The sequence below is a fragment of the Belonocnema kinseyi genome, chromosome 7, assembly GCF_010883055.1.
Source record: "Belonocnema kinseyi isolate 2016_QV_RU_SX_M_011 chromosome 7, B_treatae_v1, whole genome shotgun sequence".
NCBI classification, from domain to species: Eukaryota; Metazoa; Arthropoda; class Insecta; order Hymenoptera; family Cynipidae; genus Belonocnema; species Belonocnema kinseyi.
The window spans coordinates 135,934,457-135,949,481 of NC_046663.1; the positions used below are offsets into that span (position 1 = coordinate 135,934,457).

General features: G+C 29.8%; 2 protein-coding genes across 3 annotated transcripts in view; one reads left to right on the forward strand and one right to left on the reverse strand.

Moving 5' to 3' along the window:
* LOC117176976 overlaps positions 1-15,025 on the forward strand; it is a 96,517-nt gene that overhangs the window by 80,384 nt on the left and 1,108 nt on the right. Inside the window, exon 2 of the mRNA XM_033367411.1 lies at positions 982-1,388. Coding sequence (XP_033223302.1) covers positions 1,104-1,388 — 285 coding nt within the window. The 5' untranslated portion in view covers positions 982-1,103. The remainder of the gene's footprint in view (positions 1-981; positions 1,389-15,025) is intronic.
* On the reverse strand, positions 6,045-14,687 carry LOC117176977. Of its 2 annotated transcripts, none has more exons than XM_033367412.1 (4): positions 14,663-14,687; positions 8,455-8,780; positions 8,179-8,264; positions 6,045-6,349 (listed from the first exon to the last, which is right to left on the reverse strand). In XM_033367412.1, exons 2-3 carry the CDS (start codon positions 8,735-8,737, stop codon positions 8,239-8,241), a joined length of 309 nt encoding a protein of 102 aa, XP_033223303.1. In that variant the 5' UTR covers positions 8,738-8,780; positions 14,663-14,687; the 3' UTR covers positions 6,045-6,349; positions 8,179-8,238. The 2 variants fall into 2 exon arrangements, with proteins under 2 accessions (XP_033223303.1, XP_033223304.1); XM_033367413.1 differs by lacking the exon at positions 14,663-14,687 and adding an exon at positions 8,871-8,947.

The following is a 15,025-nucleotide window of genomic DNA, read 5'->3' on the forward strand; positions in this document are numbered from 1 at the left end:
TCGATGATTGGAAAAAGCATTGGCACAAGTGTATTATATCTGAGGGAGATTACTTTGAAGGGGACAACATAAATATTGAGGAATAAATGAATATTTTTTGAGGAAACCCTGAAGTGACCTTATTTTTTGAACACGCCTCGTATCGATTGATCGATGTGTGTTCAAATTCAAATTAGAATTTGAAGTTTAACTAATAACCATAACTTAGAAATGATAGAATAAGAACAATTTAGAAGAAAAATTCATTATTTTAATACTCTCTCTCTGTCCTCAAATAATAGAAAAAATAAGAATTACAGATTAATTCGATAACAGGGAAATACTTATAGTCTACAATGCAATAAGAATAGGTTAGATTCTTAGAATTCCTGAAGATGAGTCACAGAGCTATTTTTAGTATCAAAACATGCCTTAGAACGAATTTTGGCAGGAAATGGTATTATAAACATCGGGTCACAGTTTGAACTTTGTACCGAAATTTTTTGGATATGTCAATCAACGAATTGGTCATATTGCGTTGTAAATCTAATAGGCGGAGCCATGCGACCTAATATCTTATTTGTAAACTGACTGTTAAATTCAATGACGTCAGCGATTTGATTGTCTGAAAAGGGAAAGTGGGAGATTTCTCCGCCCAAAACAGAGTTTATAAAAACGCGCGCACAACAGAAAAACGCCAGATTTTGCATCTCCTAAACCGCATATTTAATACTAAACCTGCAATACTTGATAGTGTACAATTGAGTTTTTTTGGACTTAGAAACTTTGTATTGTGTTTGAACTTAGTTAATTCACTCGAATTGTTGTTAAATAATAAACTATTATAAATAAGATCAATTGTTAAACGCGAAACGGGACGCCGCGATTTAAACAATTATAAACAATTGTGATTTGTGACTTCTGTGACAGTGATGGTGGAAATGCATCTTTAATAAATTGTGAATCATCAACTGTTAAATTAAGTGTTTTTATTTCAAATAGGTTCCTTTAAATGGTTTTCGTTTCAAAGAATGAACGGCAACAACGATCCCGTTCAGATGTCCAATCAGAGAGCAGTGAATTGTCGATAGAAAACCTGGCATGGAGATGCGACTCCAAAAGAAATGAACTCGAGTGATTCTGAAATCAGGAATATATTCCAGGAGGACGGATGTAAGCCTCCACTATCGGCTGTGAATGAGCAATCGATATTATGCAATATTTCGAGCACAAACAATGAAATGCTATTCACAGACAGTGAAATTCTACCTGCGAGAGTTGAAGAGTCATCTACAAGTAGCAATATCACAATCACTACTCACGAATCGTTTTTAGAAACAAGACATATTGAGAAAGAGGAGAAAATGGATTATGTGGAAGAAGAAATCGTTTCTGTAAACGTGGAATCAGTAAGAACAGCTTTCATATTCAATAGCCATTTGAAATTGACTAGAAAATTAATTGATAATTACTAGAACAAATTTTGTTTCGTAAGAAAATGTTATGTAACACTTGAATAACCCCATACTCATAATTTCTTAAGGCCATGTGATATTTACGTCATACTATTCCCACCTTACTGACATTTTTTGGCAACAACTTACATTCATACGAGTTCATATATCGAGATTTCCATTTGGGTAATTGAATAAAAGATACTAAGGAACGTTTATATGCTGCTAAATTTGTTGAATTATGAAAGAAAATTCAAAACATTATTTAGAAAAAATGGTTGTAATTCTAAAAAGTTAGGAGCATACAAACGTTCTTTCGGCCCTTTTATTTAATTTGCTACATAAGAAACACGGTACCTCAATTCATATGAACATAAATGGTTACGAGAATGTGTCCGTATAGTAGGAATGCTACGACGTAATATAACATGGCTTTAAGAGTTTAATGGAGTTGAATATGTGTAATACCCATATACATAAATACTTAAAGAAATATGATGTTTTATAGATATTGAGTCGCAAGGTTTATCAGGACAATTGTCAAATCGTTCTTTAAATTATATTCTGAAAATATTTCAAAGAATACCTTTTTAAAAATCTTCTGTCAAGAACACTGAGGATGGCCACTGGGCGGGGAAAGCGGAAATTAGGTTGGATTTTTAACACCGGAAATTTTTATAGAATTTTTGATAAAATATTCGACTTTTTCACAAAATAGTTAAATTCCAATAGAATAAATACATTTTTAACTAAACAGTAGATTTTTTAACAAAAAGAGATGAATTCTGGCCCAAAAATACAATAGCGGTCTTTTCAATTAAAAGGAATTAACTTTCAACCATCAAAGATTACTTTTTAACATAGGATGGCCGTTGGAACTAGAAATGACGGGGCATTTTTTATGTTCCTGAAAAATCGGGAAGTGATCGGGAATTTTTAGATTTTTGTATTAAAAGCCGCTTTTAACGGTTTGAAAAATCGCTAATCGGAATTAATTTAAATATTTTTTATTTTTTAGTAAGTTAAAAACCTGTAATACCATTTATTTTCAAGTTCGTCAAATCAAAGAAGAAACTTTCACTACAATATATCAATAATATTTTTAAAATTTATTTGGATGCATTTAATTATCTCAGGCTAAAAAACACAAATTTCTTCTTTAACCTTCGAGAATTTTTCACCTAGTTCGGATATTCAAATTTTCTTCTTAAAATCTCCCGAGGTTCACTGTATTTTCATCGGAAAATCGGTTAAAAGTTAAAACCAACATTGTTTACCAATTTTTTGTTAAATTTCTCTTGTTATAAGGAACACATTTTGCCATCAGCCATTGATTAAAAGAAAATAACAGGCAAGATTCAGGGGATTTCTAGCAGAGGCGCTTAAATAACTGCCGAGAATAATAAATTTAAATTTTATATTGTGTTATTCAATTTAATATAAGATTTTATATTTAAAACGTTACAAGATTAGAAAGTGCAAAATTGATCAGGGAAAAGGCCAGGAATTTTGAAAATGAAGTTTCGCGGTCCCTCTGGGAAAAATATAGTATACCTTACCAGGATCAAAAAAGAAAATTCAAATAATTAATTTCATTTTAAAAGTACTTATGTTCTAAGAAAAGATGTTGTATTTTTGTTAAAAAAGTGTTGAAATTGAACTATTTCTGAGTAAATATGTTTTCCTAAGTGAGAGAAATACTTTTTCCAAAATGGTCTAAAAAGAAAATATTTTTCATCGAGAAACCCTGCGACTTGCTTCTGCCTGACTTAAAATGGATCCGGTCAAATATTATAAGAATTTAAAAAAAATTGTGAGGGTGTCTAGTGGAGTAGGAAAACGGGAAAGATCTGGAATTTTTTTCTTATATGGCAAAATCTAGTTTTTTCTACCTCATCTTATTTTTTTTCTTAGTCCAGATTCAGAAAGAGGAAAATCTGATGGCCACACATATCATATATAAAACGGTAAAAGTTTTTCGGTGATTTTTCAGTTCTTTTATTGCTAGTTATCTAAAAGTTACATTGTTTTATTTTCAATAGGTTGAAATCCAAATCAGAAAAAGTTTTAAAAATTCAAATAAAACTCATTTTTAGAGAAGTAATCATAGAAATCAAATGAATATATTTCTGATAAATGTAATAGAAACCTCATTTCAGCAGAAAAAATATTAAAACTTTTCCATAATTTTTATTTTTACTTTAAACATGTTTCACCGTGTAAGAGAATTTTTTCACCATAATAGTGATAAGCTGGTGCGATTTTATACAAATTCACATTTATAATTATTCCAAGAACATATTGATAATTTTTCTAAGCATTATGTTATTTAAATTTTAAGAAACCACTGAAATTTGCCCCAATTTTGCAATATCTTCAAAAAAGGGACAGATTGACTTCAACCTTGCTTATTTTATAGACAATTTTAATAGATTTAAACATGTTGAATATAAAAAATTTAACCTTACACAATTAATATTAAGTTTAATCTGTGATAAAAAATTAAATCATTTCTTTAGATTGTTATAACTGCATAATGTTAAATTTTCCAATTCTATAAGTGAATTTCAAATAAATTGTAAAAACATCTTTAAATTGTCCGAAGCAAAAAAGTTTAGTCGGATGACACAGAGTAACCTCCGGGAATTTCAATGTGATAATATTTGCTTTAGTCATAAAATGCGATAAAAATTGCTTTAGTTAAATAAAAAAGATTGATACAACGGTTAAGGGTATAAGAAAAGCCATTGTATTGACTGCTGCTTCTCATAAACTATTTTTTGAGTGACCGGGGATAATCCTGAATGCCTGGGAATATTTTCTGGGGAAAAACGGTCATTCTGTAACATAATAGTATAATTTTTGACAAAACAATTAAATTTCCAATCAAATAGTCAAATTTTTAATAAAAAGAGATGAATGCTAAACCAAAAATATTATAGCAGGCTTTTTAATCAAAAAGAGTTCACTTTCAACCATAGAAAAGGACTTTTCAATCAAACGATAAATTTTCTATCCAAAAACATCAATTTTCTATTTCAAACAACGAATTTTCTGCAAAACAGTTGACTTTTTGATAAAGAAAGACAAGTTTTGCACAAAAAATGTAATATTAGAGTTTTTAACGAGAAAGTTTAATTTTCTTACTCAGTTCTATTAATTCAGTTCTAGTTTCAGTTAAAAAAATGTCAAAAAGCGGGATTTTCTGAAAAACATGGAAGAAGAGGATGTTACGCCCTGAGCAAAAGGCGAGGGTAGTTTATTTATGGGATAGGTGAGAAAGGTTAAAGTGCTGATTAAGTCAGGCTGGTAAAGCCTGACCATCATTTAATGTGGGATTATTGTCACTTGTCAATCCTGCGAAGATTGCATGTTATTTAAAACTCAAAAACACGACAATTCTCACAAGTTATAGGTTTATTTATTAGAGTATAAGAACATAAAACTAGTTTACAGTTGAATAATTATAAAAACTTACGCTACCTTTTAGTCTTGAAAGGGTAAGAGAAGATTTGTAGTGTGGATGGATGATCTCCCCGACGATTTGTAGAATAGTGACGGAATTCTACCGGGTGCTTTTAGTTGATGCACACGAAATATTCGGAAATCAACGTATATGACGACCGAAAGCCGAAGCGGTTCGTACATTTGAAGTTTAAGTTGACAGTGTGACTGCCACAAACTAAAAGACAACCACCAGTGATGACTCTGGGGTTTATACAGGAATAAGCCTCTTGTAAAGTCACGTACAAATTGAGAAAAATCGACGAGGCACATACGATTGAGAAAACTCGACGAGGCACGTACTGACAAAGTCTCGCATCTATTTTTCCTCTCGTTGTCTATATTTCCAACATACTCTATCATTTTAATTTTATTGACCCCTTTTTAGCTATATTGATTTCCTTATTATTCGTTTGTAATTTCGTTACTCTTCTCTCCCTGCTTTCTAGACAATATCTTAATTCTAATTTCTATAGGCCGATCCCTACCGGAAATCTAGACGATTTCCAGATTACATCGCTAGATCTAGAATTGACCCCTTGTTAGATTATACTAGACGATTCCTAGACTCAAAAGGGTCGTCGTTCTCGGTCCCTTTTTTATGAGGTCAGCAGTAAAGCAGTAAAATTCGAAAAAGAGTATAGAAGATTTTAAAGTAAAATGCAAGATTAAAAAAATAAGATAAAAAATAGAGTATATTTGAGAAAAACTAATTAGAATTAAAAAGATTAAAAAATAGTTACAAACTTTTTTTGATATGTAGATTTTTACAGGTTTAAAAAAAAAATGTTAAAAGCTTAAAAATTATTTCAAAAGGTGTCAATAGCCTAAACAATTTTTTTAATAATTCCTGGCAAAATCTAGAAGAATATAAGGGAATTTTTTTACATATTGAACGACTTGCGAACATTTTAAGAAAAATTGAAGTCAGTTAAAAATGTTTTTAAGAATTTTAGATGTTTTAAATAGATTAAAAATATTGAGAACCTTGCAAAAATGTGCGAAAATTTCTGAAATATTTCTTGATTTTCTTCAAACTTCTAAAAGTCTTACTCTTCTTTGTAAAGGATTAGAATTTTTGACCATATTTTCTACAATCTTATCAATTAAACAAAATTTCTTTCACATCCTATAATATCATTTTCTAGTCTTAAACTTTCTAGTCTTTAACATTACAAAATAATATATTATAGCGTATCTTAATTAAAAAAAGGAAAATTCCAATACATTAATTTCAAGGTTGGAAAACAGGTGCGGTGCTGTTTTCGTTGAATGTATCCGGTGTGGTATAGGATGTCGGATGCATGCATTGCGTCGTGTGTTGATGTATCCATCGATGTTTGCGATCGGAAGTTTTCCGACCATATCCCTGCCGTAGCCTAGATCCTGGCTCATCCACCTTTCGAACTCACCTAAAAACGAATATTTGTGAATTAATATGTATTGTACGATCATAAAAATGTTTTTTACTACCTTTCACTTGCCGGATCGAAGAAGGGCACATCAACTCATTTTGCTGAGAGTAAGAAGGCCCCTGGAAGCTTTCTTAAACATTTTCGAATTTTAATTTCTAATTTTAAACAGGCAAAAAGTTGTAGCTTTTTTAGTTTTCTAATTAAAGCCAAAAACTGGCTTTTGTGTAAAAATTAATTTTGATTCGCTTTTCACTTTAGTTCGTGCTCAGTCAGTCAGCTTTAACGATTTTTGAATTGAAGTTTAATGAAATGTAGTTTGAAAAGTCCTTCGACTGAAAGAGCGAAAGTTATTCAACAATCCATTTAAAAAGTTGTTATTAATTTTTTCCGACGCCTGGCGCTCATCAGCCTTCTCTAACTTTCAGCGTTTCGTTTATCGAGCGAATTTTGAGCAACAAAACACTCTCAGCGAGAAAGTTGTTGACAACGGTACAAATAAGTTTTCTGGAAAATTTTAACCCAATCGAATTAATATTCAAAACATTAACGTCTCAAGTCGATAGCGGCTAGTCAACTCACGCGCGGGCTGTAGTGAGTGTTTCAAGAGCCGATTTGTAATACAGTTAACAGGCGCAAAAAAATAAAAACTAATCAAGTAATCAGGTAGTATCAAAGTATTATGCATAAATAAATAATAATACGCTCTATTGCAACAGGAATAAAAAACAAATTTACTTTCTCGATGCTTCACTTTTTTCAATTCAACGAATTTAAAGCATTGAAAATTCTCGGAATAAAGAATCCATTAAATCTCAACCCTTAGATGCTTATGTTTTCTTTTTTTTGTACAATTTGTCTTAAAAATAAAAATCGTTCTATTGTACATAATATTAAGTGAATCATTTATTTTACATTATTCACTAATATTTATTTATGAAATAATACTTTGATATTGCCTGATTACTTGATTTGTTTTTATTTTTGGCGCCGGTGAACTGTGTTATAAATTGGACCTAAGACTCTCGCTACAGCCCGCACGCGAGACGTCTAGCCGCTATCGACTTGAGACGTTAATAATTTCTTTAATATCAATTTGATCGGGCTAAAGTTTTCCAGAAAACTTTTTTGTACTATTGTTAACAACTTTCTCGCTAAAAGTGTTTAGATGCTTAAGATTCGCTCGATAAACGAAACGCTGGAAGTTAGAGAAGTCCAATAAGCACCAGGCGTCGGAAAAAAATTAACAACCATTTTTTTTATAAAAATTTTTGAATTAATGTTGCTTTATTAGTCACAAGACATGTCAAAATACATTATCTAAATAATTTATTTGAAATATCATTAAAACCGACTGACCTAGCACGAGTTGAAGTGAGAAGCGAATCAAAATTGGTTATTACAAAAAAGCCAGTTTTTTGGCTTTAATTAGGAAACTAAAAAAGCTACAATTTCCAGCGAAATAAGTTTATGTGCCCTTCTTCGATCTGGCAGCTCAATTGCTCAGTTTTGAAAGGTTTTTGCCTAATTTTATTATCATATCCTTTCATAGATATTATCCAGTGAATATAAGTCCTAGTTTCAAATCAGGGGAAGTACTAATAAGTAGAATCCCACTCTCATCGGACTTCCACATTATTTTTTTTTCTCATTAAATTAATTAAGAAACAAAAGAAGGTAATTTAAAAAAATTACTAAATTAAAAAAATTTTATGTGTAATAATAATCATAAAATTTCATGCGATTGGGATCCTGCTTATTGAAATTTCTTCTAATCTAAAAGCTATAAAATGGCTGCTATAACAGGACTGGCTAATAGATAAACTTACATCGAATTGCTTTGATTTTTAGTGAGCACAATTTTCCTTTTACTTTGCTTCTGCCTTTGGTCAAAGTAACCATTGGTGAAAGTAACCTAAAAAATATACAATTATAAATATTGCATTATGGCAAATACTGTACTTTTGTACAGGTAGACTAGTCGATTCTGTAAATAATAAAGTTCAATTCAAAATCTTGGCCTAACTTCAAATTGGGCATGAGATTGTAGAAAAGAGTACCACTTTTGGGCAGGGTGTTTGCAAAAAAAGAATAAATAAATTTACCTTCATTTATTTTAAAGACGGCTTCCAAACGAGAAATAGCCTGGTCAAGTTTGCCTAATGTGCTTCGAGCATCCTGTCCTTCCTCGCCAATTCTTGTCGAAGAAATAAGTTTTCCTTCCTTAAGTCTTCGACTTCTGAGCTCGAGGGAGGAGCACTTGGAATGGCGAATTCCGGACGCTGAGTTGACGTATGCTGGAACACATTTTCCTTGGCCGGTTCTTCGATTCGCTCCAAGGCAACAGGATGCAATTTTTTTTAAGCATCGCCTTCTTCTGCAGTGCATCCACTTTGCTCAGCTTTATTTCCCGATTTTCTTCCGCTGTAGCCTGGAAAATAAATTAATAACTGATTAGAACAGAAGTTTTGAGTTAAAGGAGCATATCTTTTATATAAAATATACATCAATTGACCAATACGCTTTTAGTACTTTGTTGTGAAAATTCCACTTTATTTTCACTATTGCATGACTCGGTATCTGACTTAGATATTTTAAGGGTGGAACTCTAGTTCTTTTGTTTGTTCCTTTAGGCCTTACTAGCTCGGCCTTGCTCTCTAAAAATAAAGAATAACAAAATGTTAGTACATATAATTAAATCATTGAATTCCACGCTATTGAAGGTACAGGACTTCTGAATAATCAAAATTAGATCGGATTACATAGCATAGAACTATATTACACTGCATTAAAATGAAAGAATCATGCAACTAAAAAAGGAGATATCAAAATCAGTAATAATATAATATTATAAGTCTATAAGGGACTGTATTTTATTAGGGTGGTAGAAATTTATACCTGTAAAATTTCGATTAGAACTGGTTTGCCCCCCTACCCCCGCCCCCTAATCCAACTTGTTCGTTTTGCGGCAAACTAATTCCTTATTTTTGCCAAATCGGTGAACATTATTCGGTAACACCTTGAATTTTAAATTATAATATTGTTTTGAATGGAAAAAGCTCGGTTTTCGAATAAATGGAAAAAAATAAATACTTGTCGCTAACTCTTGGCGATTTAAAGTTTAGTCACTTCTTGTGGAATTATTGCCAACAGATACATTATAATTAACCGTCACAACAACTCCCTTGTATTCTGCTCAGAAGAGGTGATTAATTACTTTTATTTGATAAGCGTCAAGTTTCTAAGTATTTCCTTACTATTTTTTGTATTTTTTAGAGAAATACTGTTTGTTCAAACTATGTTTGTTTCTTGTGAATCGTGAAGTTATTATTTATCGTGATCAGTGTTAGAGTTCATAAATTTCAAAAACAATTCTTCTATGATAGTTTTTATTGAACATATTTCATAATTAATGAAATAATTTACATACGTTGGTCTATTTTTTCCCCTGATAATCCTTAAAAGTTATTATTTTTGTGAATAATTACGTAATTAACGGACTTCGAGAATAATATATTGTTTCAATGATATTTGGCAAAGGTGAATTTTTTAGAAATTATTCGTAATGAAATGCTGTTTTGAAAGAAAATTCTTTGAAATCGTGATGCCACGGCATACGTTCTTCATTGTTTGTCGAAAACTAACAGAGATCCCATTCGAAAATTTACAGGGCTTTTAGAGCACATTGTTAGCTAACTATAAAAAAATTGAGAAAAAAGTGGGTTTTTTTTTCTGAAATTGAGTTCAAAAGTTTTTGAAATTTTTGGTTTCTAAAAATATTTCTCAAAAACTGCCTTTTATTACGAATAATTAAAAAAACACCTTTATGTCATCAAAATCACCAAAGCTATGAGAGTTTAAAAAAAAATTTCTATTTTCAATATCTCCCAAGTTTTTCTAATTCTTTCAAAAATCATTTTATAGTTTTTCCTTCAATACCTAAGGGAACAAACCCTACAATTTTCCTACGGATTACGAACGATAGCTTAAATTCTTCATATGGTTTAACATGAAATTGGTCAATTGTTTAAACACTTTTAATTTTATTCAACATATGTTTCCTTGTAAATCTTATAACTTCTGGAATTAGTAACACAGGTAGTAAGTGGTAAGAGTGGAATTTTTTTGTTAAAAACAGTTTAAATTTTCTTACACAATGTCCATACGAAAGGTAATTTTTTCACTTACGTTACTGGAAAATCGAGAATTTTCTCCATCTTTCCCATAAAGAAGAGCAAGTGACATTAATTGTATAAACCGTTGATAACTGTGCTTCACAAAAAAAACTCTCAAACCAAACGTTGCGTGCGTCACTAATTCCAGTAAATAAAAGATTTCCACGATTTACTACATAAAGTGTTTAAACAAAGTGAAGATTTTTTTTAAATTTCCAAATATCCTGACAGTAAAAATTGTTACTTTTGATATTCTTTAATTGTGTCATTACTTATAGAAAATACTAACTTTTCACACTTCGGCAGATAGAAGAATTATAGAAATAGTAATTGTATGAACGATTAAAAAATACGTTAAAGAAATAACAGTACTCTTGGCGCATTCATCAGCTTATCATTTATCCCGAAAAATAATAACTTCTTGACGATCTACTTTAGGAAAAAAAGTGTTGAAAAAAATAATATTTGATTAAACAATTGTAAATAGAAATAATGCTTGAACACTTTTCACTTATCGAATAAAAATAGTTAATGTTGAAAACGACCCCAAAAATGCTATCATAATGTGCATATACTATTACACTGAGCACAATAAAAGGGTAACAAGTACTTTTTTGCAATTTTTTATTAACCAAGCATTTCCTATTTTAAACTCCATGGTAATTTGAAAAGCCAAGGGCATGGGTTAAAGTTGATCGATTAAAAATAAGAAGTAATTAACTTTTTCGTAGAATGAAAAAGGAGGGGGAGATCGATTATCAACAATTGAATGCTCAACTTCCTTACAACTAAACGCATTTTGATTATTAAGCCACAATGCAAAATCATTGATTGCTTTTTATTTACATATGTATGGGGCATTCTCTCTCAAGCGCGTACCCACTCATAGAATAAAATTTGAGCAAAGTGTGGTGCTATTTAATTGTAGTTAATAAGGTGAAAATGTCTTCAATTGATTATAAACATTTTTTTAAAGAATAAATATTTAAACTTTATTTATTTTCAGTTTGTGAAAATTTACGTTAAAAAATAGAATTTGATTTTGTATTGGTAAAATAATCGCTTAGAACATTAGCACGAGTGCACAAGCGTCATTTTATATTCGGTGCGCATAATGTTGTTAATAACTTATTGAATTTAACTTTTTAATCTCAGCATACTTGAAAAAAAAACTCCAAACTTTTGGTCCAACGAAAAGTAATTTTTCCTAAATGTCCCTCTGAAAAAAGTCAAATTTATTTACAACGATCTATTTTTGAAGCATAAATATTTTTTTCTCAAAAAATGGTTCCTGAAAATTGCGTGAGAACCCCTATCGAAACTATAGTTGCCAAATTTGTGTTATCCCGAATAGAAAAGTTAAAAATCACGTAAATTGAGTATTCTAACATTACGTCATACTCGGTCGGTAACGTCGAAATCTATAAGGACATATCACTTGGTGGAGTGCAAAGCATTGATTAGATAGGAATTTAACTAAAATTAATTTTTTCAGACGAAAGTAAGTGTGAAATCGTCATATGGCTTTGCTTCTCAGATAGAAAAGCCATTTCTTTCATTATTGTTAGCAATTGGGGAAGTGTGCGATTTGGACAATCCATCAAGAAAAAATATAATGTGCCGTGATTGAGATTAGGTTGCATTGTTGGGATAGTTGGCGGTCAACATTTTTCAGTTTTCGTAGTTCTTTAAAGTGTGTTTTTCAAAGATGTCAGCACATTATTTTTGCACTTTGAGGAAACAAAAATGATCAGAAAATCCTTAAACTTCTCCGACTGTTTTTTTGATTCCCTTCAAATTCCTTGCAATTATTTCAAATCTTTTTAAGTATCTCAAAATTGACTAAACTTAATTTTAACCAGGTAAATTTTTTTAAATATTCTTAAATTCCTTTATATCTCTTGACAAGTCTTAAAATCTTTTTAAATAACTTTTAAATTAATTTCTTAACATTCTTTAAAGTCACTAAAACTTCTAAAAATATTTTTTAATCCTTTAAAAATAAACTTTAAAATCCCGTCGAGTTCCTAGTTATTCCGTAAAATCAATTGAACTCTCAGAAATCCTGTAAGATTTCTTAATAATCCTTCAACACTTCCGATTTTTTTTAAACCCCTTCATCTTCTTTTAATCATTTAAAATCTTTCGAAGTTTCTCGAAATTGACTTAAATTAATTCAAATCTCTTAAACTCCTTTAAACTTTCTTAAATTCCTCTAAATATCTTTAAAATCGTTAAAATCTTTGAATTTTTTCAAATTAATTAAAACCTTTTTAAATAATTTTTCAAAAACTCACTTGAAATTCTTTGAGACCACTAAAACTGTCTTAGAATTTTACAAAATAACTTGTAAATCCTTTAAACTCTTTGAATTATTTTTGAATTATTTTCAAATCCTTTAAAAAGAAACTTTAAGATTCCGCCAAATCCCTAGTAGTAATTCCTTGAAATCACTTGAATACTTTGAAATCTCGTAAAATTTATTGAAAATCCTGAAAGTCCTCCTATTTTTTTTTGGAACTTACTTCAACTTCTTTGAAATAATTTAAAATATAGTAAAATTGACTAAAATTAATTCAAATCTTTTAAATCGAAAATCCTTTAAATTTTCTTAGGCTCCTTAAAAATAACTTTGTTTTTTCACTTTTTGAATAGCTTTAAAATCACTAAAACTGTCTTAAACTTTTTAAAATTTATTGTAAAACTTGAAATGTTTTTGAATTATCTTTAAATCCTTTTAACAAAATCATGAAATCCCGTTAAGTCTCTATAGCAATTCCTTAAAATCACTTGAATTTTTAAAAATTCATTAAGTTTTTTTCTTAATCATTTAACCACTCTGAATTTTTTCGAAATTCCTTCAACTTCTTTAAAATCATTTACAATTTTCGAACTTCAGTACAATTATTAAAAATCCTTTGAGTTTTCTTAAATTTCTTAAAATATTAAAAAAAACTACATCCCTTGAAATCTCTTCAAATTCATTAAAATCTTTTTAAATAACTTTTCAGTAACTGGCTTGTCATTCTTTGAAATCACCTAAACTGCCTTAAAATTTGACTAAATATCTTGCAAATTCTTCAACCTTTTTTGATTCTTAAACAATTTTTTTTAATCCTTCAAAGTCGTTTAATTTTTCTGCATTATTTAAAATCCTTTCACATTTTTTGAAATCGTTAAAAATCTATTGAGAAACCCTAAGATCACTTGAAGTCTTTGTTAAATGCTTTAAAGTCTCTTTCATACAAATTTATTTGATATGAAACTACTTAAAATCACTTCTTATCGAAAAGTATTATGACATAAGTCGCCGGCAATTGAGGTTATAACCTTAATCACGGCAAATTATATTATTTCGTGATGGATTGCCTAATAGAACATTTTCCAGATTGCCAACAATAATGAAATAAATGGGTTTTCTTTCTTAAAAGCAAAGGTATATCACGATTTTTCACTTAATTTCGCCCAAATTAATTAAGCTTACTCAATAGACGATATCCACGAAAATATCAATACCCCCCCCCCCATACATATTAATTCAAATGACAACATTTTTTCATTAGGATCTACTATCCAATACGAATTACATTGGACGTTATTGACATTAATTTTTTGAGTGGGTACACCTCAGAAATAAATTATTTCATTATGTTTTAATTACTTCTTTATATATAAGAAGTAATCGAACGAAATGTAATAAATCCATTTTTTAATTTGAGATCATGATTATTTCTAACGTTTTTAACATTATTAATTTAATTATTAAAATGAAATTGGAAAAAACGAAATTTTTCATCTCAGTATTCAGGTATATCTTTAAAATAAAATGAATTTTTAGAAAAAGTTTAATTTCCGGTTACAGATTCATTAGGTAAATAGGTATAACTTGTTAAATATATAAAAACTTTTAGTTAATCATAAACAATTTTCAATATTCCTCTTATAATAAATAATTTTACAAAACTTTAACATTTTATTTTTAGAATTGAAAATATATTTATTACCATTGTGACTGCCTTGTTCTTCTTCTATTATTAATTTGGAAACTCACTTTTAAGTTGACAAAAAATATACGTCTGTCGGTAACTACTAGTTACTTTTATTATATTTGATAGCTTGTTTTTTTGTTCGTAATTACCAAAGATTTTTCACCTGTAGTTGATTGACAAATATTTCTGATCAGGATGCAAACGAGTATTACGTAACGCTTTGCGAGTAGGAGGGAGGTGCGAAAATTGCGCTTATGTAAATGCTACACATATAATTATTATAGAAAAACAGTGACGTAACTAGAATCGAAGAGGCCCCCATGAAACTTATCTTTAAAGGCTGCATTGGAAATTAGAAGCACGGAATACTTCAAGAATTGTCAGAATTTTCAAGGAAAAAGCCACTTGAAACATTTCTTAGTAGTAAAAATATTTAATAAATTAAAAAATAAAAGTTGAAGTAGTGGAATGGTGAAATTCTGAAAACCCGTTTTAGAGGGGGGGGGGGGGGG